Genomic DNA, 25,721 nt, shown 5'->3' on the forward strand with positions numbered 1-25,721 from the left:
GCTAAGAAATGGATCCAGTTTACACAAGGATCTATGAGCTTAGAGAAGCCAGGTCAGCAGGGGAGCCAGTCACACAGGCACTGGGGGGCTTTAGTCAGAAAGTCAAGAGCCTCCACCCAGGGTTCTGAAGGAGGAAGGGTGACGAGGGAGCGGCCACAGCAGCAGCAGAATATGCTCCGTGGAGACAAGAGGAGGAAAATGTTGCAGGTTGAGCTCTGCAACTGGATGACATTGAGCGAGTCTTTTGATTTTTTTCTCATTTTCTCATTTGCGTAATCAAGGCCAATCTCTATTATTTGTTTCTTTGTATTTTTACATGCCCACCTCATTCTAGAAAGATCTACAGAGAGAACATACACCAATTTCTTCTGGCACCAACATTCACCAACCGAATTCATCCACGCCTGCTCGGGGGGGGGCAAATGTGGGAGGATGTTACAGACCAAAGCTTCTCCAGCCATGAAACATAGCAGACAGAAAATATTACCAAAGGCCAACTGGAACCTACTATTATCCACAGGCAATGACTTCGGTGTGCACATATGTCCCAATTGTAAAATTATAGGGCTAGGGGTGACATCAGTGTTCTAAGGGTGAGCGGAATTTCTGGTGAATTCTGCCAGGAGCGCACCCCTGAGTCAGAGAGTTTCATGTGTTCGATACAATGGTATCTGGCCCAGCACTTTTCTCATGGCAGCTTTGACTTCTTTGTTTCTTAAGCTGTAAATGATGGGGTTCAACATAGGGGTCAGCACTCCATAGAGCAGTGAGATGACCTTATCTACTTCCTGTGAGCTTGAGGAAGAAGGCTTTAGGTACATGGAGAGGGCAGCCCCATAATACAAGATCACCACGGTCAAGTGCGCACCACAGGTCGAAAAAGCTTTGCTTCTTCCCTCGGCTGAGCTGATTCTCAGGATGGTGGAAAGGATGAAGACGTAAGAGATGCAAATTAAGAGCATCGGGACGGGCAGGAGGAGCACGCTGACCACCAGCATGACCGTGTCCACGAGCAGTGACTCTGCGCAAGCTAACTTCAGCACGGCCAGGATCTCACACGTGAAGTGATCGATGAGATTCCCACAGAGGGGTACCCGCAGGGCGAAACTGGTTTCCAGCAGGGCAGTCAGACAACCCGTCACCCAGGAGGCAGCGGCCATCTGCACACAGACCTGCCTGTTCATGAGGACGGGGTACCTCAGGGGGTTGCAAATGGCCAGGTAGCGGTCATACGCCATCACGGCCAGGAGCACGCACTCTGTGGAGCCCATGGCAAGGGACAGATACATCTGTACGGCACACCCAGAAAACATAATGGTTTTCTGGGATGACAGCACGTTCACCAGCAAAGTGGGAATGGAAGCAGATGTGTAACAAATATCCATGAAAGAGAGATTTCCAAGGAACAAGTACATGGGGCTTTGGAGGCGTGCATCTAGGACAGTGATCAAGATCAGAGTGCTGTTGCCCAAGAGGGTTATCAGGAACATCACAAGGCTGAAGACGAAGAGGACAATCTCTAACGTTGGGTATCTAGAAAAACCCTCCAGGAAAAAAAAGCTCCAAACGGTGAGGTTTTCTCCTTGCATTTCCTTTTTTTGCATGTGTAGTTATTCTAATAGTACTCTCTCCGTTTCATCTGAGACACAGAGAGATGGATCAAGCGTCAAGTTCGTTTCGTTAGGAAAACACTTTCAAACTTATTTTCACTATCATAAATACAATTTTACCACAAGAAATCACAGCACTTACCTATTGACCTGAAAGAGTGGGGGGGGGGTGTGAACAGGTTTGATCTACATAAAAAGTTGATTCTTTCGCAGCAAAATTTAGAAAAGAATCAACTTGAAAACAAGAATAAACACATTTAATACCTGGATCTCAGCCTGCTCTCCTAGGCTTGGCACGCGGTAGTTTTCCGGCAAAGATGTGAAAGTACCATGCAACAAAAAACAGGAATGCACACTGAATAAACTGAGCACGGATTAGAAAAGTAAGCCAGATAAGGGAAGTAAAGGAAGCAGGTTTGTACAAAAAAAAAAAAAATAGTGATGAAGAGGAGGGATACTGAAAGAAACAAATCAATGAATTTGTTCTGGGACTACGAAGCTCTTGGTCTCAATATACTCCTTCCTTCCCAGCAAATAGCTTGGAGGTCCACATACGTGTCTCAGAAACGATGACGTTGTTTAAAGCATTGTAGGGACCCATTCTGATGATACTGAAAAGCCAGTTTACAAGTCACACAAAATAAACCACCTTACTCAAACACCGACACGTCCGCGGCGCGGTCCCATTCACTGCTGGGACCCGTGCCTCCGTGAGTACATAAGTCGTGCTGAATATGACTCCCAGGCAATAGCCTCCTTCTACATTTAAACCCACGAAGATCTCGAAGATGCAGAAATGAAACTCCCTTTTTAAGCCATCTTAAAATCTCCTGGAAAAGAAGATTATAGATCATTTAATTATAAACAGGACGCTGAATGGTTTGGCTTTCTTACATTCCATGTGAACAGAAAGAAGACAAAGGCGTGCCTTGCTTCTGCACTGATGCGGGTCTTCTTCACCGTCAATCGTTCCCCTTTCCCTACTAGTCCCTTCCTTTCTATTTTCAGATATCCTCATTCTGAAACTTTCCCCGCTGTCGTCCTGTTCCCTGAGCACATCCTACCTTTGCTCTTTCTCTCACAGGCAGGTTCCTCCGTGATACGGTTCCCTTACGTTTCACTCTTCACTTTCTCATCACCGGTGTTCCTGGTGTTCCTGCTTGGTTTCTCTGCGTGAGCCAGTGTTATCATTTGCCTCCCAGTTCCCCGTATTTCAAAAGCTGGCACACAGGGTGATGGTGTAATCACGTTGGGGGCAATATCTTCTATCACGCCCCTAGAGCAGGAGCGGAGCATTTATCCAACAGTTCTCATTATGTCACATTATTCTCCGGGACGTCTTCCCCACTATATCTCATTCCCAGCCTACTGGCAAGCCCTTCCGCTGTTTCCCGTTTTACTCATCAGCCCCCCAGCAGCTTGCGTGGTAGGTCTAGACGTTATCAGCTCCCGTGCAGGGCGCTGCTGGCATTCTAGGGAAAGCCTATCAGCAGGACTCTCCTTTGCGGTCCTTGAGCCCGCTCTGCTTCTCCCCCCAAGAGCTCCATTTTTCTTCCATCAGTACAGTGGGGCGTTCTTACTCATTTCTTAGTTAACACGTTATTTCTTAGGGATTTCTCTGCCAGATTTTATATTTAAGAAATTCTGTACAAAAATTGTATTATACTATTGTAAGAGATTATTTTAGGGGTGCCTGGGTGGCTCAATCATTAAGCATCTGCCTTCAGCTCAGGTCATGATCCCAGAGTCCGGGGATCAAGCCCAGCATCAGGCTCCCTGCTCAGCGGGAAGCCTGCTTCTCCCTCTCCCACTCCCCTGCTTGCGTTCCCTCTCTCACTGTCTCTCTCTCTGCCAAACAAATAAATACAATCTTTTAAAAAAAAAAAAAGGGAGAGAAAGAAATTATTTCAAAGTAACTAAGTGTGTGTGTGTGCTAGTCTTAAGACTAGCAAAAAAGACACAATATTTTTTTAGAATGAAAAATCAGTCCTGTTGCCAGAGATTTGATATTTTCCTACTGTTTAAAAGTACAGGCACCTGGGTGGCTTAGTCCGTGCAGCACAAGACTCTTGATCTTAAGGTTGTGAGCTAAAGCCCCACATTGGGTATAAACATTACTTTAAAAAAATTTTTTTAATCTTTAAAAAAAATAGTAGCCAAGAAAAGTTGTCCTCTCATCTAAATTCCCTGTCGCCAACCCCAAATATTGTTTTATGATAAACTTCATAAAGTTAGCTATGTGCAAGAATGAATGCATCCCATACTTAAAATGTTAAACATATTATATAAAAATCAACATTGGGGATGCCTGGGTGGCTCAGTCGGTTAAGCCGTTGCCTTTGGCTCAGGTCATGATCCCAGGGTCCTGGGTCCTTACTTAGTGGGGAGCCTGCTTCTCTCTCTGCCTCTGCCTGCCACTTTGCCTGCTTGTGATCTCTCTCTCTGACAAATAAATAAATAAAATATTTTTTAAAAATTAAAAATTAAAAAAAATAAAAATCAACATCGCAATCCATTTCTTTCAAAAGTACTGGCTGTCACCTCCATAACTAAAAGTGCCAAAGGACAGCAACCAACTTACTACATAAATTTAAATTATCTGTTGTTTGGGGGGAATACTTGTTGTCCCTGAGCAATTTAAAGTTGCTATAATAAAGCTATAATACGCAGAGGCTTGAAACTTCAGATCCTTGAGGGAAAATGTCCCAATGATCCAATTATACCAAACTTTTAAAAACTGAGACAGAATGAGCCACAGTTCTCCCAAAATAATTTCAAAGAACTCATAAAAACAAAGTCTTCTATTCCCACATACAACGGACTATTACTCAGCCATCAAAAAAAGAAAAAAAGAAATCTTGCCATTTGCAGCTACGTGGATGGAACTAGAGGGTATTATTTAAGCGAAATAAGTCAATCAGAGAAAGACCATCATCCTATGACCTCATTCATATGTGGAATTTAAGAAACAAAACAAAGACCATAGGGGAAGAGAGGAAAAAAATAAAACAAGACACAACCAGAGAAGGAGACAAACCATAAGAGACTCTTAATCATAGAAAACAAACTGAGGGTTGCTGGAGGGGAGGAAGGTAGAGAGATGGGGTAACAGGCTGATGGACATTAAGGAGGGCATGTGATGTAATGAGCACTGGTTATTATATAAGACTGATGAATCACAGACCTCTACCTCTGAAACCAATAATATATCGTATGTTAATTAATTGAATTTAAATTTTAAAAATATTTTTTTAATTTTTTTTTCTTGAATGATTACAGAGTAGAATATTTAACAGTCTATAGAGAAAAGATATCCCTAGAATTCTAAGATACACATTTTTTCATTTGTGGAACTACTCCCTAGTTTTCAGAGTTTATGAGAAGAAAGTTTACTCTTAAAGCACTTGTCCTAAACAACTGATCAAAAATTTTACTCAATACACATATTGAGGAGGGCCTTAAAGCAATGAGCCCTCAGTAGCAATGGACAGATGTAGCACCCAGATCTTAGTTTCTTTTTTTTTTTAAGTTTTTGTTTTGTTTTGTTTTGTTTTGTTTTGTTTTCAGAAATCACAAGTAGGCAGAGAGGCAGGCAGAGAGAGAGGAAGGGAAGCAGTCTCCCCGCTGAGCAGAGAGCCTGATGCGGGGCTGGATCCCAGGACCCTGAGATCATGACCTGAGCTGAAGGCAGAGGCTTAACACACTGAGCCACCCAGGCGTCCCCAGATCTTAGTTTCTAAACACAATTCTCACCTAAAAAGAAATGTAGTTCCCCTTTTCACAGCTGGGGCAGGAAAAGGACAAGACTGACCTAGAGCAGCTTACTGTACTAGAATATCAAGAAATATGCAAAGAATGATAGGACTATTTCAAAAGGCCACAGGAACCACTTGATGAGGTTCCCATTGGCCACATCTGTGACAGAATATTTTGAGCATCAAATTAATTAATGGTTAAAATAGATTATAATCCAGAGAATAAAATCAGAATGCATGAGCTCTTTCTGAAAAAAAGTAAAGAAAACTCTTCCTTATAGGAGGATGCCAAAAAATAAATATAAAAGAATGATGTCATTAGAAAATCATTACAAGTTGTTACAGTAATAGATTAGAACAGGTAAAATGTTATAGTAGGCAAATGTAAGCATCATAATTGTCATAAGTAAAAGCTGGGTGAGAAAACAGGGTATTTACATGGTGTCAAAGTATAACACTGCAAACTACTTATTAATTTCAAAAACAAGGTAATAACAGCTTTCCAGCGGGGAGACATGGAGGATATAACCAGTTTAACACTCCCAACCACGAGACCAATGGACTCCACGTGCTTTCTAATACCACGGACATAATACCATTTTTATGATATTTCCATCAAAAATACAAAACCTGAAACCAATCATGAGGGAAAACCAGACAAAATTAAATTAAGGTATATTCTGAAAATAACCGGCCTATACTTATCAAAACTGTCAAGATCAGGAAACAAAGGAAAAGACTCAGAAATGGTCCAGGAGATTAGGTAAACAGGACAACTAAATGCAATGCATGACCCAGCACTCAATATTAGACCAGGGAAAAAAAAAAGTTTCTAAAGGACGTTATTGGGGCAATGGAAGAAATTTGAATATGGGTTGTCGATTAGATAACAGATTGCATCGGAGAGAAACCTCCCTATCCTCCCAACTCCATAGTGCATCTACGTAGGAGAGCGTCCTTGTTCTAAAATACTTCAGCAGCGAGTGTTACAGGGCAAAACGGCTCCGTCTTGCCGTCAGAGTCCACGCGCTCCGGGGGGGCAGGCCCTGCACGTGGCCTCTCCGCTCCTGGAGCCAAGTCCGGGGCGGCGGGCGGGGTTCTCGGCCCCGGACAGTACCCGCAGGCGGAGGAGGCGGGGCCAGCGGGGCGGGGGCAGTGGGGCGCCCCCGGGGCGCGCGGGAGGCGGGGGTGCGCAGCCCGGGTCTCCCGGCCTGTCCCGCGGCCTCGCCCCGGCCTGCGGCGCCACCCCCGAGGCTGCCGCAACCACGTGCGGGGCGCAGGGGAACACAGGGCGCGGGCGCGGTGGGGCCCGAGGCGGCCGCATGCCCCACCCGACCTTCAGGGTGAAGTGCGTCCGCCACCAGCCCTGCCCCAACTCCAAGTGCGGAGGAGCCGGGCTCGGGGCGGGGAGAGTGTGCGCGAACCAGGGCTGAAGGCGCCGTAGCGGGCCTCGCAGCCTCGGGGCCAAAGCTGGGACCACCCCCTTACCCCCCGGGCCACCCGGTGCTCCGTCTCGACCTCCCCGAGCAGCTGGTACCGAGGCCCTCGCCGCCGCGCGCGGGAACCCGCTGACCTACCACCGGGCGTTGAGAGCTTGCGCAGGTGTAACCAATGGCTTCTGGAACACTCCCGCGGACGCCAGTGAGACCCGGATGCCGCGTGGGGGGCGCACGGCCGCCGAGCCGGTGGGTGTGCAGCCGGCAGAGCCTGAGGAGGGAGGGGCTGGGGGCGTTCGGCCTGGACAGGGCCCTCGCGCGCATCATTTACGAGCATGTCGGGAAGCTGTGTGACGAGACAGACGAGAGAGACCAGCCCCAGGGGCTGCACGGCCACTGCCCGAGGCGCCTCCAACCAGCCCCGACATCCCTCTCCTCACGATCCCAGTGCACTTGGTGACCTGGGTCGACTCCTGCGGCCATCAAGTCCACGTGTCCCGTGGGGCCATGTGTCCTCTTACTCTGCATGATACCACCATGGTGTCCGTGTGTCCAACGGAAGTGGGGGCGGGGGGTTCTCTGGCCTGTGAATGTGTGCACGTGTGTGAATGTGTGCACACTGTCCACAAGGCGACTCGTGAGTCATGTTGCTTGTGTCTCGTGGTGGATGTCATGTGACCCTGCGCCTCACTTCCTGGGGTGCTCATGTCCTGTGGCCCTGACCCAGTCCCAGCCTGTGCTTTTCACCGTGGGCAGCAGGGGCCCTTGCCCTGTGGTCGGGTGGCACTTGCCACCCTCAGGACCACCTAACTTAGTGAGTGAGAATAAACCGGATCCTGACAGGGCTGGGGGAGTTTAGTTGTGCATGGACAGCGGGTACCTTTGTTACCCCATTCTTTTTGCGAGGTGTGCAGTTCCTCTTTCCTGTGTCCTTAGAACAGTTCATACACTCTGGATCACCAAGGATGAATGGTTACACCAGATAAAGAACGACCATGAGGACTTGGTCATACCACATGAATAAGCAGATTTTTTCCTCCTTAGAAAAGAAGTAACAGACAGAATAATGTAAGAATTAACAACAGAGCTAATTAAGTTGTAGAATGACATTTGGGGGATAATGGGCTAGAGTGGCCCATTCATGATAAGCTTAACCTAGTTAAACCTGCTACACCCAATGGAGTTGACTGTAAAGCACAGGAAACAACATAGAGTTAATGACTTCACAGCTTCAATAAGATTCATCTTGAAACTCTACTCTCCTAAATGTCAGTGCTCACAGTAAATCTATCACCAGGCAACAATGCAACAGTAATTTCACCAGAAGATTGATAATGAGATACTAAGTAGAAATAATAGCCATTGGTATTGGAGAAAAGGAGATAACATTATCGCTTGAAAACTGTGATTTTATATCTAAAAAGAAGAGATCCAATTAAAACTGTTCCCCAGCAATAGTTTAGTAAATTAATAACAGATAAATAAATAAAAATCAGTAATTTTCTTGTAGCCAGTTGTAAGATAAAGTGACTAGAAAAAGATATTAAAAAAGAAAAAGATATTAAAATTGTGAGAAATCTTAGAATGACTTTGACAAAAACAAGGAACTTACATGAAAGGAACAATAAAACTTTAGTAACAGTAGTGACAAAACCAGTAAACTAAATGAATCCTGATGCAAAATCTAGAGTCCACTTGTGTTTTGATCAATAAACAAAAATAATTCTTTTCTGAAGGGTGCCTGGATGCCTCAGCCAGTTAAGCATCTGACTCTTGATTTTGGCTCAGGTCATGATCTCAGGGTCATGAGATCAAGCCCTGTGCTTGGCTCAGCACTGGGTGTGGAGGCTGCTTAAGAGTCTCTCTCTGTCTCTGTCTCTCTCTCTCAAAAATAATTAATAATAATAATAATGATAATAGGGCACCTGGGTGGCTCAGTGGGTTAAGCCTCTGCCTCCGGCTCAGGTCATGATCTGAGGGTCCTAGGATCGAGTCCTGCATTGGGCTCTCTGCTCAGCAGGGAGCCTGCTTCTCCCTCTGTCTCTCTCTCTGCCTGCCTCTCTGCCTACTTGTGATCTCTCTCTGTCAAATAAATAAATAAAAATCTTTAAATAAAATCTTTTAAAATCGTTAAATAAAAAAATAATGATAATTTTTTCTGTAAGACACAAAATTACTATATTAAAGAGATACTTTCAAAATTGAAGCAAATTTCTATAAGACAATAGAGATGAAAGACGCATACAGAATCATTTCTCACAAAGCCAAACAAAAGAACTTAAAGGAAAAACTGCTATTTAATAACTAAACTGACTCTAGCCACTTCACTGTTCCAAGGAGTGGCATAATGATCTCATCTCCTGGTTACGTGGTTCTTTACACACACACACACAAAAAAAAAAAAAAAAACCCAAAAACAAACAAAAAAAAACACCTCTGAGGGCTATTTCCTTGTGAAAGCAGGGCCCAGGCTCAGGTAAATGGGAAAAGACTATCATAAAGGACACTAAATTATTCTATTTAAAAATAAGTTTATAGGATTTAAAGTTCAATCGTGGCTTCTTCAGAAGGGTTAGGAACACCAGAAGAGAGGAGACTGGAGAGAGAATTACAAAGAGAGCCTAGAAACCTTGAGAACTAAAAGGAATCCAGAGAAACTAGCCAATGAGAAATATTTTGTAACAGGGAAGGTTAAGATCTATTTAAATACTGGTATGTCATACTGAATTTTAAGATTGTTGGCTAGTCTTGGCTATTCTCTACTCCCTCTACTTCTTCCAGAATTTCAGTTGAAGTCCTATAAACACAGCAGTCTTGGGTAACAGAGCTTCAGGTAATGGAGGAATAAGAGAACTACCAGAATGGAGAACTTGTGGGTGTATCACTAGCCAACCACAAAGCTAACTTAGTAGAGCCTTGAGTGGTCACATACAATAAAGCATTGAGACTTCACAGAATTAGTTGAGGAAATCACTAAAAATGAAAACAGCACTCTCAAAAACTCTTGAACGAGGGGAATCTGATTTCCAGAGTTGCCACATAATATTACTTAAATGTCTAGTCTTCAACAAAAAGTGATGACACATGCAAAGGAAGAGAAAGTCTGGCCTGTGTTTAATAATGATAGAAGGGTTGATCCATCTAGAAGATATAACAAGTGTAAATACATAAAGAGGCACTTAAAGAACAAAGCCCCAGCTCTGCCGGGATGGCTCTCTCAGTTGAGCGTCTGACTCTTGATTTTGGCTTGGGTCGTGATTCCCTCTCCCTCTGCTCTGCTCATTCTCTCTCTCTTTCTCCCTCACTGTCTCTCTTCTCTCTCTTAAATAAATCAATCTTTTAAACAAAATCCCTAAAAGAAACAGAAACCGGCAGAACTAGAGGGAGAAGCACACGATTCAACAATAATAGTTGAAGACATTAACATACACAGCTCTCAATAATTCACAGAACAACTAGACAACCTTTCAAGAAGGAGAGAGGACTGGAACAGCACTGTAAAACAAATAGCCTGAACATCATTTCTAGAACACCCCACCCAACAACATGCACATGCATGTCCTTCTCAAGTACATGTAGAACATTGCCTGCTGATTTTGTGCCATCGTGCACTGTGCATTCTGGTGTGTTTGGCTCCCTTCCCTCCACAGTGTGCTTGCAAGATCCAAGCTGATGTGTGTGGCTCCAGCTGGCCCATCTGTATTGATATATTATAGTCGATTTTATGATCAGAGCACTATTTATCCGCTGTTCCTATTGTGAGATATTTGAACTATCTCCACTCTTGGGCTATTTCAAGTAATGTGGTATAACCCTGCATGTGTATATATTTGGGTATGTGTGTGCACACTTCTGATGGGTCTATATTTAGGAGCGAAAACACTGGCAGAACATGATTAAGTCACCTTCAGTAGCTAGTGCCGAATGATATTCCAGCATGGTAAATCAGTGTCAGTGGTCCTATTGCTGAATAACAAAGTAACCAAAACTTCATGCCTTTAAACAGTAGGCATTTTCTTTTATCTCATGGATGTCTGGACCAGGAATTCAGACTATGGAAGGGTGATGTTTGTGACAGGCTGTGTCCTCCCCTAACCATGGTTTCCCTTTCCACTGTTTTGTTACCCACAGTCAGCTGAGGTCCCGGAACAGATCTTCCTCCTAATGGAGCATCAGAAGGTCAACAGTAGCCTAACACTAAATACATTTAATTAAAAAGCAATGACATTTCATTAATTATTTTATTAATAATTATGTCATTGCTATTATTCCCAGAATGGTAGCCATTAAAATATTAACAGATACTGGACACCTGGGTGGTTCACGTCACTTAAGCACCCAACTCTTGATTTGGGCTCAGGTCATGATCTCAGAATTGGGCCCCATCCTGGGCATGGAGCCAGCTTAAGATTCTCTCCTTCTGCCCCTCCCACTCCCTCTCTACAAAAAAAAAAAAAAGGACTAATTTTTAAAAATTAACAGATACTGTCTTTGGACAGTTGCATATAGGTGATCTTTCTTTTCATCTTTAAAAAGTTTTGTTGTATGTGCAAAAAGCATTTATTACCTGTGTAATCCAAAATAAACTTATAAAAACCTTCTGATTTATCTAAAACATAACTTATTTTTTAACTTTATTTTTGAGAGCGGTGTTAGATTCATAGCAAAGTTGAGCAGAAAGTACAGAGATTTGCCATATTCTCTCTGCCCCCAAACACAACTTCCCCCACTATCAACATTTGTCAGACATTTGTTATAATCAATGCACCTAAACTGATGCATCATTATCACCCAAAGTCCAGAGTTTACATGAGGATTTACTGAAGTGTCACACACCATCATTGTAGTATCATACAGAATAGTTTCCCCACCTAAAATTCTCGGACCTGTTCACCCTTCCCTCCCTGCTGACCACTGATCTTTTTACTGTCTGCATAGTTTTGCCTTTTCCAGAATATCATGTGATTGGAATCAGAGTATGTATGTAGCCCTTTCAGATGTTTTTCATGCATTTAAGTTCCCTCCATGTCTCTTCTGAGCTTGACAGCTCATTTCTTTTTGGTACTGGATAATATTCCATTGTCTGGATGTTCTAATGTTTCCATTCAGCCTCCTGAAGGCTATCTTGGTTGCTTCCAAGTCTTGGAAACTATGGATAGAGCTGCCATAAACATCCATGGGCAGGTTTTTGGGTGGACATAACTTTTCAATCATGTGGGTAAATACCAAAGAGTATGACCACTGGGTCATATGGGACGAGTATATTTAGTTTAATGTAATTTATAAACTGCCCGGAAAACTGACCTTCCTACATAATGTAACAACTATAAATTCTAGACAAACTACCAAAACCAATTCTCTTAGGGCTCCCCCAAGTCAACAAAGGCAGATTTTGGAAAAGAGCCAAAATATGGACGGGATCAACCCTTGGTGAGCTTTCTGGATTTAGGGATTCTGTCTAAAGTGAAACACAGCCAAAATGGGACCAAGAAGAGCTGAGGTTTTCGTTGAAAACCATTTCTTTTCGGCCTGAGGGAAGACAAAGCCAGAGGCAGAGAGGGAAGGGAAAATTTGAGAAAGAAAAAAGGCAGAGAGGGCAGCTCCATAGTCTATGCCTATATCTGCCCAAGTCTCTGGCACCTCTGAAAAGACACATGTTACAGAGTAGATTGCAAACAGCTTTGCTAAGGGGGGAAAAAAGAATTGAATGGACATCCAAACTGCCACCCACAAAGAAAGATCATTTGCAGTTTGAGTCTCAGCCTGTTAATTGCTCACTAAAAGCAAAGCACCTCATTGGAGGAATGTATTTAATAGAATCCAGGTTCTCTAAACATAACATCCACAATGTCCAGGATATAATCCCAGAACACTGGACATACAAAAAAAAAAAAAAAAAAAACAGGAAAAAGTGGGGCAGTGGGGATAGGGGACAATCAACAGAGGCCAAACCCAAAATGACCCAGATGTGTCACTATCAGACAAGAACTTAAAAGCAGTTATTAGAAGTATGCTTTGTGAACTTTAAAATTAAGTTCATAATGAATGAAAAGGTTGGAAATATTAGGAAAAGAATATAAAAAAGAATCAAATGGAAATTTTAAAACTTTTTTTTTTTAAGATTTTATTTCTCTGAGAGAGAGAGAGAGAGCGCCAAGAGTAGAGGGAGAAGCAGACTTCCTGCTAAGCAGGGAGCCCGATGTGGGACTCGATCCCAGGATCCTGGGATCATGACCCGAGCCGAAGGCAGACGCTTATCGACTGAGCCACCCAGGCACCCAGAAATTTTAAAACTTGGAACGGTATCTGAAATAAAAATTCACAGGATGCTCTTTAATATCATAATGGACACAGCCAACAGTCAGTGAACTTAAATACGGATCTTTTCTTAAATGCCTCCGAGATCTGTAGAACAGTATCAAATAATTTTTTTAAAGATTTTGTTTTTGAGAGAGTCAGATGGAGCACAAGCAGGGAGGAAGGGCAGAGGGAGATGGAGAGAGAGAATCCTCAAGTAGACTCCCCACTGAGCAACTGAGCAAGAAGCCACATAGGACAGGGCGGGGTGGGGGGAATGTTGATTCCAGGACCCATGTGATCATGACCTGAGCTGAATTCAAGAAGCAGACACTCAACCGACTGAGCCACCACCCAGGCACCCCTAGAGCAGTATCAAATGAATTAACATAGCTTTAACTGGAGTCCCAAGAAGAGAAAAGGGAGTAAATAGCACAGAAAAAAACAAACAAAACTTTTGGGTAAATAATGGCCCCAAATATCCCAAATTTGGTGAAGCATAAAAATTTAGAAATTCAAAAATCTAAGCAAACCTCCAACAAGATAAATATCGCCCCAAAAAGTACACCTTGGCATATCATAAAGTGCTGAAATTCAAAAATAAAGAAAATCATGGAAGAAGCCAGGAAAAAAAAAAAGACATCCAGGGAAACAACAGTTTATTATCACACTGGAAATGTTGGAGGTTAAAAACAGTGGAAATCTTCATAGTGTTGAGATAAAACAAATACTCAAAAAAAAAAAAAAAGTTTGTTTCAACTGGTGTTTAGAAGAGATTTTGTATTTGAAGACAGGTATGGAATCAAAAGTAGCATGATAGAATTATGTATCTAACCGCTAATATCCAATACTCTTTTCAGGGACACCCACACAAAAATTAGGTATCCTTCAACCATTACCTGTTTTCTCCCTGTCTTTTGTATTTTTTTAAATATTTTATTTGTTTAGTAGCATAGAGGGAGAGTGAGCGGGAGAAGCAGACTCCCCGATGAGCAGGGAGCCCTACATGGGGCTCGATACCAGGACCCTGAGATCACGACCCGAGCCAAAGGCAGACCCTTAACCAACTGAGCCACCCAGGTGCCCCTGTCCTTTGTATTTTAAAGGCAACTTCATCAACGGTCCTTAAATGTAAAAGCAATGTGTCATTTCTTAAGACAAAGAAAAACTCAAATTTTTAAACAGGCATTGTTGGAAAAGGTGATTGTTTCCCATTTTTGGTAGCATTGTGACCTTCCACTTCAAAAAAAGAATGAAACAATTGTTAATCCAGTCCAACAAACTGGAACCTGCACTTAGGGTAAAAGGAAGCAGAAGGGAGCCGCGTGGGCTTTTTGGCTGCGACTGGAGACAAAGCAAGGGGAATCTCCAGCCCCTTTTCCACAGTGTCAAGACCTGTCTGGCAGCTTACAGCACCGGCTGACATTTTGTGTCCACGGCCATGTCTATCGGTCTCGGGCAAAAGCAGAACTGCCTGTTCTGTGTGTTCACTTGGGATTACTTTTCTCAAAAATATACATGAATGAATGAATGAATGAATGATCTTTCACCGCTTTCGAGAGGGAGCTCAAGGTATGGCAGGCAATAGGGCCTTTTTCAGTTCTTAGAGGGCCACCAGGCAATTCCCTGGAAGTTGAACTGTTTTCCTAGGGAACCAGTAAAAATCAAGGCACTCCTTCAAAAGAACTGATCATGCAGCTTTTATTTGCCACTTAGTATCTTCCTAGGCATGGGTAGGATTTTCCTTTCCAATAGGATGATCACAGACTTAACTAGCTCCACACATATCGCAAAGGATTCTATGAAGACTTTGCATATAAAATACAAAAATCTGTTACATATACATCCATTTAACAGCGGTTTGTACATTACAATGAGTTCGTGTCAAGATAACTCCCTATACTTAACAAGCAGCATGACTAGATTGTGGGGGCAGCAGCAGCCAGAAATGCGCTCCCCCCGCCAAAGGGCAGGCAGTGTTCGCACAGGGCAGGAGCCACTAGAGCACAGATCCACAAGGTCACATCTTTCTTCTTTCTTCTGTTACCACATACATGAGGGAAAGATGAAAGGGGAGAGCACTGGTTTGGCAGCCGTCAGTCTTACTGGCAGGTAAACCATCACAGGCAGTTGCAAATGGGACTAGAATGTTTTCTAGAGAAACTGCTGCTCTTTCTCACCAAAAACACAACCTTATACTACTTCCACTCTTCTGATTTCCAGCTGCCAAACTTCAGGTCCCTCCTTGTCACATACCAATAAATTTGTGAAGCTCTATCCAGTGCACTCATTTCAAGAATAAGGTGTTCAGTAATTAGGCTCTCTAAATCAGATGCCTGTATGACAAGTAGCACTGAAGAGTCCCAGGGAAAAAATAATAAAAATCAGTAGCAGAGGCCTTTGGAGAATGAGGGCCAGAGACACAAACATGCGTGGGTCCTCTTGTCATCTGTCCACCAGTATCAACACCCCACAATGACAAACTCTCAGTTACCAACCCTTTTAACAAATAAGTGCCCACCCAACACGAGCTGCAGCGGGACACCAGGATTTCACATTACCAGTTGTGCCAGTGACTTGGCTGGTCCAGAGGAAGGCGTTATGAGAGTAAAAAGGAATTGTGCTTCAGAAAGCGACAATGAATGAACTGAACAGCACTGCACACAAAGGTTCAAGTGTCAGCACTGCTCAGCACCACGGGAAATTCCCAGTAGTAAATAACGAAGAATTTAAACAGCATAAAACTTGATGAGGTGAAACACTCCGTATGGGCCGAGAGCCCAATTCTTGCCCTCAGATCCTCTTACTTTCTGAAAACAGCCGACCGGCATGGCGTTCTTGCCTTGGAGGCGTATCCCAGGGTCTGTAAATCGAAGTCATAGGGCTCTCAGCAGAGAAGGAAATACTGATCCGGAAAACACCAAATTCTATGAGGCCACACACTTTCTGAAAAAAAGCCAAAGTGCATTTTCCCCCCAAGCACAAGCTATTCTGAGGTGAAGTCCGAAAGAAGCTCCTTACAATTCACAACGCTACTAAAACCCACAATTATATTTACCACCATCTAAGAGGATGTTTTGATAACCAAACACCTAGATTTTCATTCAAACGCCCCCTTTCCAAATCAGAAGCAACCCCAGAACATAGTACATCCAGCCAAGTCCACGCAATATCTATGGCAGTGTTTTCTCAAACTGCGCATTGCAACCTCTGTTTATGAGTCAGGAGAAGAATTTGGTGGGTCTGAAGAGCATTTAAAATGGTGGTGGGGAGGGAATCAAAGTGTATTACACATAGTTAAGAGTATGTATTATCATCGCTTCTCAGCCTTTTGGCTGAGATCAAGTGAAGAGTATTATTTCACAAAACATTTATTTCAGTTTTATATTCGTACACACACACACACAAATTCTGGGTCAAGACGTAAGAAGCTGAAGAACCATGAGAGACTGTGAACTCTGAAAAACAATCTGAGGGTTTTGGAGGGGAGGGGGATGGGGGGTTGGGTGAGTCTGGTGGTGGGTATTATGGAGGGCACGGATTGCATGGAGCACTGGCTGTGGTGCATAAACAATGAATTCTGGAACATGAAAAGAAATTTAAAAAATAAATAAAAATTTTTTTTAAAAGATGTAAGAAGTTATTTTTCTTATGATCACAGTCAATACAATGGTGTATAGAGACCACCAGAAATAATAACCATGGAGTTTCCACGCTGGTTCTAACGTTAGTAAGGACTCAGTATTGGCCGTACAACCAATTTAGTGCTTGGAATCCAAGGTGAGCTAGCGTTCAGTTGACTGCAAATACTTGTGCTAGACTTGGTTTTCCCCGCGACCCCTACACCCTTAGGCAGGGGTATAAGCAGAACAAAAAAAAAGAAAGAAACCCTAGCTGCAGCTGTTGGAGTGATATAACGTTATTCCCAAACGGCTAATTAAGATGTTTGCCCTCTTATTCCCTAGTCATACTGTTAGCCTAAAAATGGGTGGAAAATTTTAAGTCCTCTTCACAGTTTCGAGATTACAAACGGTCTAAACCAAAGCAGTTACGATTTTGTTGTTGATTTGGCTTTTGCAAAATATGCAACCACAGATACAGACAGAACAAGCAGTCTTATCCTAATGTACTCTCATCTGCCTGTAAAAGGACGATGGACTTATCACATGGAGACCGAAGTCTCTCTCTCAACCTGTGAAGATGCTAAACAATCAGTATCTAAAAGCTGATCATCTCAACAAATGACAGTGTTCAAGGTCATGGTACTTAGATACCGGGTGGGGGGTGTGTGTGGCCTGTTGGACACCTCCTCTCAGGAGCATCTCGGGCAGGCCAGGGGCAGCACCAGGCAGGGCAGCTAATACCTGGGTCCCAGCCCAGGCCAGACTGCAGGGAAGAAGCTATGTCATCTCTTACCTCCTTCTTCAGGCATAAAGCAAGGGGGTTAAACTAAGTAAGTTACAGACTCCCTTCCAGAAATAACTATTTACTTCAGATGCCGTTCTAAGACTTTTATCCAGCTTGCTCTGCAGCTCTCCCTACTGCTGTAGTAACAGCTTTAATTCTTTTCTTAACTATTTCCATCCATTTCACCAACAACTACCTCTCAAACATTCAAGGCCCCATTAAGCTCACTTGGCCCAGACATTGTTAAAGATCAAATAAAATAAAGCTAATAAGAAACAAAATTTTAAGGCATTTTTTTTTTATTTCAGCCAAGGAATGATGCATGCTACAGATTAATCTTTACTTTTGCCCACTTGGTTTTTCAAAGAATACCACCATTTCAACCCCCAATGAACATGGCACTTGTTTCTTTCTTCCCCTTCTAATTTATTCCAGATTTTCGAGTGTTTTCTTCAGTAATGATGCCTTCTCCTGCAGCTCAGGTCTGCTGTCTGTCTCCATAGTAGCTAAAGACTCAATTAGGAGCACTCTGCACTCAGATGTCAAACTTTCCCACTGTTTAGATTCTGAATGGAAAAAGAAGAAAAACAGAATCCTTATAGAACAAGCAAAAAACCTAAAACTAATCTTTTTGCTTTTCTTCCAAATCACCTATCCCCCAATAAATATAAAGCAACCCCCAATAACAGTTCAGGATAGAATAGGTTCAGTAGTTATCTTAACGCATGTCAGGGAGTTTCATCCTCTGCTCCCAGTACTGCTGCGACAAAGAGAATCTAGGGATGCTGAAGCCCGGAGTGGGGGAGGAGGTATCAGGGCAAAGGACACAGTAACAAAAAAAGCCATTTAACACACAAAAAAACCTCTTTAAGAAATATGCTCAGTGAAAAAACCTCGAATAAGTTTCATAATTGCCAAGTCAGTCCGAAAAGACTTTATTACTCCTTTCTTTAAAGCACCAGAGATCTATACACATACTGAAAATTCTAGAAACCCAGAAAGTATACCAGGTCCTAAAACCTGTTTATGAGGTTCTGCCACTTTCTAGTGATAAAGTTTTAAGCAAGTTGCTTTGCTGATTACCCTCCTTTTCCTCCTCTAGAAGACATTCGTACATATCATGGAACCTTAAGAGGGGTGCTTTAATTGCTAAACAGAGAGAGAGAGAAGGAGAAATAGCAAATATACGAGACTCTACAGAAAACAGGTGCATCTTCTCCATTCTTAATCTATGGGCTTTAGAATAATTAAAAAAGAAGAGAGAGGAAAAAAAGTGGCCTCTGTTTGAAATACCTCACTGGAGAAAATGAGAGCAATTTTCTTTTATCATTAGAAGAAATCTGTTTCTTGATAAAAGATTTGGGGGGGAAAAAAAACAAACCAGGAAAAAAAATAAGACTAAGCAAACTGCTATCAAATTTGATGGGTTGGGTGATAAGTGTTAAAATGTTTTCCCAACCCCACTCTATCAGGGTGTCACTCTGTTTCTTGACATGGGTACCAGGAACCCCATTCCGCTCCTGTCAGCCATGGACTGAAGTCCCCCAGATTACATCAGGAGTCATGGTGGAGACAAAACTTTTTTATTTCAACATAACTGTAGCTTCAAAATACATTAAAAGTATGTAAAATGAAAGAGTACCAAATTTAAACGCTGAATAAAATTTAAAGGTTTTAGCTTTATAGAGCTCACTCACATGTTCAGGTACTAATTTTTATTTTAGAGTATACACTTACTAAAAACAAAAACAGGAAAAAATTTCTAAAATATATGCCATAAAGTATCCTGGCTTCCTGGTCCTCCTCCCGTCAGAAGAATCAAGAACTCACCTTCAAAATGTGAGATATATTTATATATATAATGGAATACTATGCAGCCATCAAAAAATGAAATCTTGCCATCTGCAATGACGTGGATGGAACTAGAGGGTATTGTGCTAAGTGAAACAAGTCAATCAGAGAAAGACAATAATCATATGATCTCTCTCATATGAGGAATTTGAGGCGGGGGGGCGTGGGGGGAAGGGAGGGAAAAATGAAACAAGAGGGGACCGGGGAGGGAGACAAATCGTAAGAGACTCTTAATATCAGGAAACAAACTGAGGATTGCAGGGGAGGGTGGCTGGGTGATTGACACTGAGGAGGGTACGTGCTATGGTGAGTGCTGTGAAGTGTTTAAGCATGATGGTTCACAGACCTGTACCCCTGGGGCAAATAACACATTATATGTTAATTTTTAAAAAAAAGAACTCACCTTCAAGTTTTTTAAGCAGTAATTCTATCACAGATAAAGCTTCTGTTCTCACAGATGAATAGGTCTTATTTTCTAAGAAGAAAATCAGATATTCATATTATTTGCTTTATATGCCTTACAAACAGAACCTCCAAGATTAAGTTAGTGTTACTAGAAGAAAGAAATTCAGAAATTACAAATTCAGGGAAAGATACACCTGTTCTTAAGTAAGCTTCACTCTGGTAATTATCATCATATACTTGAAATCTGTTACCTGTCCATAGTCCTTACTTGAAAAACTGTCAGCCCAATATATCAATCACCACAATACAAATGGCAATATTTAAAGGACCATTTTAGAGGAGAGAAATCAAAGGACACTATCTCAAACACAGAGTTGTCATCACATGAGACCTCAGAAAGGTCTTTAGGTTTGCAGGACTTCATTTTATCAGAGAACAGGACACAACCCTGAGGGCTGAGGGCAATCAGGGACAGCTGGCTGACACCCTGCAAAGAGTAGAGCCTTGGCAGCCAGTTTTTTATTCGAAGGCTGCTACCTCCAAGAGTTGCAACTGAAAAAGGCTTCTATGGCGTCTATTCTAGTGCAGGGTGAGACTGTCTACGGAAAAAATTAATACACAGCCAAACCTGAGGTAAGGAAAGCATGGGGTGAGCTTATAACATCTTTTTAGGCTACCAAGTACAGAGGTGCCTAGAAGGATGACAGTGACCTGCCAGTAAGACATAGGAATCAGCTTAAAGGAGCTTCCACTGGCCAAATCTGAAACAATTAGAGCAAAAAAAGTAATTAAGGAAAATAATGAATTATAAACCAGTGGAGGAGGGGAGAAAATCCACGAATCAGTACTATTAACAGATAAATGAAGAGGCAGGGAGAGGTGGGATCTTGTTTACAAGAGGGTGCCGACTGCCAGACGGTAGACAGCAAGAAAGCACCAGAGCTGGAAAAATCATGTTCGTGAAAACTGGTTCAGGGAAGAACCACGGACACACGCGGAGTCTAAAGAGGGTGTTCTGAAGAAGAGCAGTGTGTCTGCACAGTCTCGGGGCATCTTCTCTCTGACTGCTGGCTAGACCGTGCAGAAGCGGAGCACTGCCAAGCAGGGCAGATGAACACGCTGTGCCTCCTGAAGTGAGAGGGCACAGCCTCACTTTCGGAGTATCCCAACCGGGATCTCAGAACCTGGATCTAATCGTGAGGAGACATCAAACAAACACCAAATAAGAAACATTCTAGTTTTTAAAAGGCGGGAGGAGGAGCGGCAGAGACTTTTGTTCAAAACTGTCAATGTCACGTGATAAAAAGGAAGGCTGAGGAAGTATCCTAGACTCAAGGAAACTAAAAAGACACGACAGCTAAATTCAGTAAATAATCCTGGATTCCTAACTGAAGGGGAGGGGGGGAAAGTCTGTAAAAGAACACTGTCGAATCGACTGAACCCAAAATACGAATGCTACTATCTGACTAAGGCCATAGCGCCGGCGTCCTACACCCAACGGGCCGCTCACTGTACTGAGACGGCACAGAGCAGGCGCACTGAAGAGCTCAGGAGCCAAAGCGCATGACGTCAGCAACATGCCGTCAGATGGTTCCAGAAAAGAGTACGTACAGAGAAGTACAAATGATGAAATAACTGGGACAGAACAGTAACAGGTGACTTTGGGTAAATGATATACAAGCATTACATGTACTATAACTGCAGCTTTTCTGTAAGTTTGAAATTATTTCCAAATAAAAGTCAAAACAAAACAACCTATCACAAACATCTTCCCAACATCCTGAATTACAGTTCCAGAATAATACAGCACAGCATGCGGCCACAGGTCAGATACAGGAATGAGTTCAGCAGCTGCTCCACAAATCTAGCTCCGAGCACCAGGGAGGGAAAATCTGAAGCTTCACTCCTTGAGCTTTAAAATTAGGACTCATCACCGCCAGCTCACTACACTCACCTAAAGAATATGTGATTGATTTACAAGTTTCAAGGAGAATTTCAGCCAAAGCCTCAGGATCTGCATGTTCTTCTTCCAAAAGCATTAATCTGTACAAATCAGAAAGCAAGATATGAATTGCTAGTTATGAAGAAACATTCTAGAACCTTTCTGCCACAAGTAATTTCTACCTGCATATATCACTTTAAAATGTCACTGCAGCTTTTCAGTTTTAAGATAAAAGAATTCCACTGACTTGCTATAAAACGCTAAGGGGGCGGGGGAGACAAAACAAAGAACTGAACTACGAAATGAAATTACCCCTGAAAAAAGGCATTCATGGACTGTAGGACTCCAAGCTGCACTTTCCACGTGCTCAGTTTTAGCCGTTCACACATCAGCTTGCACAGCTCCTGACGGTAACAACCTGGAGAGATCGGGGCAGAGAGTGTGCAGGGACAGGAGACAGAGCGAATGAGGGACATAGAGACATTAGAGCAGAGAAGAATAGAGGGACAGAGAAAGGAGCAGGAGAGAGGAAAAAAATAAAATAACAAATGCCTTTCATTAAAGCCATGAAATGTCGAAAAACTTCAGCATGACTTGGTGCCCAATTCCCAAATTTCCCTGGCCAGGAACACCCACCCACACCACCACCTGCCCCAAGGGTCCTATGTAACTGTTAACTCTCCTAGGAACAAACCCAGAATCTTAAGCACATCACCTTTTCCTGTAAGATACCCCGAGTGACAGCCAGAGAAAGCAGAACTCTGGAGGCAGGGAACTCAACTCGGGACACAAGCTTCTGTACCTGGTTGGCTCCTTAAGAGGCAACATCTTATTCCAAACATGTTATGCCAACTGCCCTTATGATAATCACATAATTAGTATTATGCTAACTGATGAGAAAGGAGTATAAAACTCAACAAAGTAGTTATTTTTTAAATGCTGTAAAATTTAGTACGGTTCATAAATGATGCATGGTGGTAAAAATCTAGAAGAATGTCACACTTGATTTGTTTCATAAGAAACTGTAAGTTCTTTTTCCACTATAAAGAAACAGAAACCAGAAATTGCAGATGTGCCTAAGAAGCCGGTGTGGAACAGTTCCGTTCTCAAAGGCCTTCCTTGGCCCTCCCCTCAATAACTAGCAAATGAATGTACATTCCTATGCTTTCTACAAAAATGAACTACTTTGTTTTATGATGTGGGTCACCTTTTTTATAGAATTCCCTACTTCAACTTTTCTACCTGTCAAGCAAAAGTTAGGAATCCTAACAGTGTCAATGACGTGGACTTCTGCCACAGTCCTCAACGTAATGCCAAGAAATAAGGCCACTAAACAAATCTCTGTCTTTTGGAAAATCCTTCCAATACACAGCAAATATGCTTACGTTGGGTCTCCACATTTCGGGGCCAGGCTTTGCCCAGGCTCTCAAAGGCTCCCAGTAGACACTCCAGCTGCAGCTCCTTCTCCTTCTCATTCTCATCTTCATTTTTGCTTGTCCGAACGCCAGTGCTTTCAGGCGAGTGCTAGGGTACATCAAAGCAAAGGAAAGCAAAACTTATTTTCCATCAAAGTTACAGGGGTACTGCAAAACAATCAGGGTAGCAGAGGAGATGTCAGCCAAGAATTGCTAAATTCTCTACAACGGGTCTTCCTATTTGTAAAAAGAATGTGTTACAGAAATACTACACCTAATATATTTGGAAAATCCTTTAAAGGGCTCTGTTAGGAAAGGTGAAAAAAATCCTGTATATGTAGGACTTTAAACAACATAAAAAAGCTTGCATTGGAATCATGGGATTAAAGATGCAAGAACTCTGCAATCATCTCAATCCAAACTCCCTCTTAATAAGAAAGGGAAACACGCCGAGAAGTGACTCATCCAGCTAGCTCGTGATACAGTCCATTGAAAACCCAAGTCTCCCAAATCGATGTACTATCATTATATAACAGAAATTATTTAAACAGCCTTGCGATACAAAGAAACCTGCAGATTAGCAGCAACACAAGAAATAAAAACGCTATTTAAAATATTTCGTGTTCCACACACACAAAAAATAAATGATAAGCCCTAACTTTTTTTTTCTCTGAACCACTGCCCAACCTTTACAAATGAGTACTTCATTTTCCAAATGAAACCGAAGTCTTCTTGACCAAAGTCCCTCAGTATATGGCAGAGACAAGTAACAGTGGTCCATTGAGCTCCCTGTACTTGCTCGCAGAGTGAGTGAAGCCTGGGGTGGCTTCTGCACACACTTAAAAGGCAGAGCATATCACCACTAGGTCACCACTAGGTCACTACTAGGTCAGAGACTGTCCATTCACCCCAACACTCACTCCTGGAAGTCACTGTCCCCACAGCCTTGAGTTTCCCGGAGTGCAGGTTGAAACCCCTGCAACAAACCCATCTTTCTGCTTTGCTTAAAAAGAACGACCCTCTCTTCCCTCCTCCCGTGGAAGCAAAGAGACGCCTAGAGGACTGCCTTCCTTGGCCTCCCATGCAGCAGAGCTGCGGCTAGCTGCCTAAGGACTGGCCGATGAAACAGAAGTGCACGTGCCATGTAGCAATGTCCAAGAGCTGTCCTTGAGAGAGAACAGACAAGCCGACTTCAACCCTTCCTCCTTTCTTCATCTTCTACGCCATTACCTGCCCGGAAGGTGGTGACACCATGGACCACGATGACAGTGGCCACACTCCAAGGAAGGCGGAGCTGGAAGCTGGTGAAGAGTCAACTATTGAGCCAAAACCTCAACTATTCCGTGACAGACAAAACTCTACCTTGTTTGAGGCGGTGATACTTTGGGATTTCCTGCTATTTGCAGCCATACTAATCCTAATAAAATAAGTGAAGAGGATACCAGGAAAATCTTCCTTCCTTTTCTTTCTTTTTACATTTTAGTTTTTAAGTCTACACTAGACCTGAGGGATACAGGCGATCTTACCTTCTTGATGAGAGGTATGACAATATCAGAAAACTCCTGGAATCTGTCTTCTTTGGTGGCCTTCAAGACATCCGCCGCACAGCTAATTGCTACGATCTTGTATTTCAGATTCTCTTTGCAACACTCCTTCAGAACAGCCTGGAGAATCTCATTTGTGCTGGGCTGATTGGGCACAGGCTTTTCCAGCTCTGCACTACAGGGGCCACACAAAAGCATCAGACAGTTAGTAAAGACTTCAGCTTTGGGGTTCAGTTTAAGAAACAGCATCTTTACCGAAAGAACATTTACCTGCAAGCTGTCACCACACAGGCAATGGCTTTCAACAGCTCTTCCTAAAGGGTTGAAAGATCAGGGAACACTGTTAAGCACACAAGTGTCATTCACCTTCTACATACTATGACTACGTTACCTTAGGAATACTTAATAACTATGATGACCAAAATGAACCAGAATCATCTTCTCTTCAATGCACTTGACTATTTAACAAGCACACCATAGGTTTTTACTCCAAACCGTAAGAGAAGATAACTGTCTTCATCTCCATTTCATAAAGCCTGGAGACCTGACTTGCCCAAGGTCAACAGGCGGACGTGTCAGTCACGGGATTCTGATTGCCAGTCCAACACTTCTTCTCCAATACAGCGCTGGCCACTGCTGACTATGACAACATCGAGGAGACTGGGATGTGCTGCCACAGTCTAATCTTCCCCACTGAGTGTTCAGCGTAAGTATCCCATTATCACCCCTGTGTACAACGTGACTAGTTCACAGGCCTCAGGAAGGGGCACGCTCAGACCCAAGTTTAGACACGGCTTGCCTTGCTACTCAATTTCACGTGTGCCCAATCCTGATCTGTTCATGAGGCCAACAGGGACAAAATGGCAACCAAGTGATTTAAGACCTCTCTTGGAAAGCCAAACATGATAAATAAAAATCAGCCCCCAGCACTACTGTATTCAAAAACACGTGGGTTACACTTTGACGGAATAGCATACTTAATCAGGCAGTTTACCCAAAGCTTCCCATTGACTAGGAAATCTAGTTCACAAAAACAATCTATCTGACATCCCATAAAAC

General features: G+C 42.9%; 2 protein-coding genes across 7 annotated transcripts in view; both read right to left on the minus strand.

Annotated features, from left to right (window-relative positions):
- Positions 1–638: 638 nt before the first annotated feature.
- OR2K2 (olfactory receptor family 2 subfamily K member 2) lies at positions 639–1,589 on the minus strand (the record flags this gene model as incomplete). The annotated part of the gene is made up of 1 exon (XM_080820766.1): positions 639–1,589. The coding sequence occupies one exon, from the start codon at positions 1,587–1,589 to the stop codon at positions 639–641; it is 951 nt and encodes a 316-aa protein (XP_080676892.1).
- A 16,186-nt stretch (positions 1,590–17,775) lies between these two features.
- Positions 17,776–25,721, minus strand: part of ECPAS (Ecm29 proteasome adaptor and scaffold) — a 96,289-nt gene continuing 88,343 nt past the window's right edge. For all 6 annotated transcript variants that reach the window (XM_080819767.1, XM_080819765.1, XM_080819769.1 and 3 more), the window contains 7 exons: positions 24,933–24,976; positions 24,645–24,837; positions 23,089–23,227; positions 22,016–22,121; positions 21,716–21,804; positions 19,760–19,831; positions 17,776–18,071 (listed from right to left, as the gene is read on the minus strand). In XM_080819767.1, the coding sequence (XP_080675893.1) occupies positions 17,932–18,071; positions 19,760–19,831; positions 21,716–21,804; positions 22,016–22,121; positions 23,089–23,227; positions 24,645–24,837; positions 24,933–24,976 (783 nt within the window). In that variant the 3' untranslated portion in view covers positions 17,776–17,931. The remainder of the gene's footprint in view (positions 18,072–19,759; positions 19,832–21,715; positions 21,805–22,015; positions 22,122–23,088; positions 23,228–24,644; positions 24,838–24,932; positions 24,977–25,721) is intronic.

The sequence above is a fragment of the Martes martes genome (assembly GCF_963455335.1).
Source record: "Martes martes genome assembly, chromosome: 12".
In the NCBI taxonomy this organism is placed as follows: Eukaryota; Metazoa; Chordata; class Mammalia; order Carnivora; family Mustelidae; genus Martes; species Martes martes.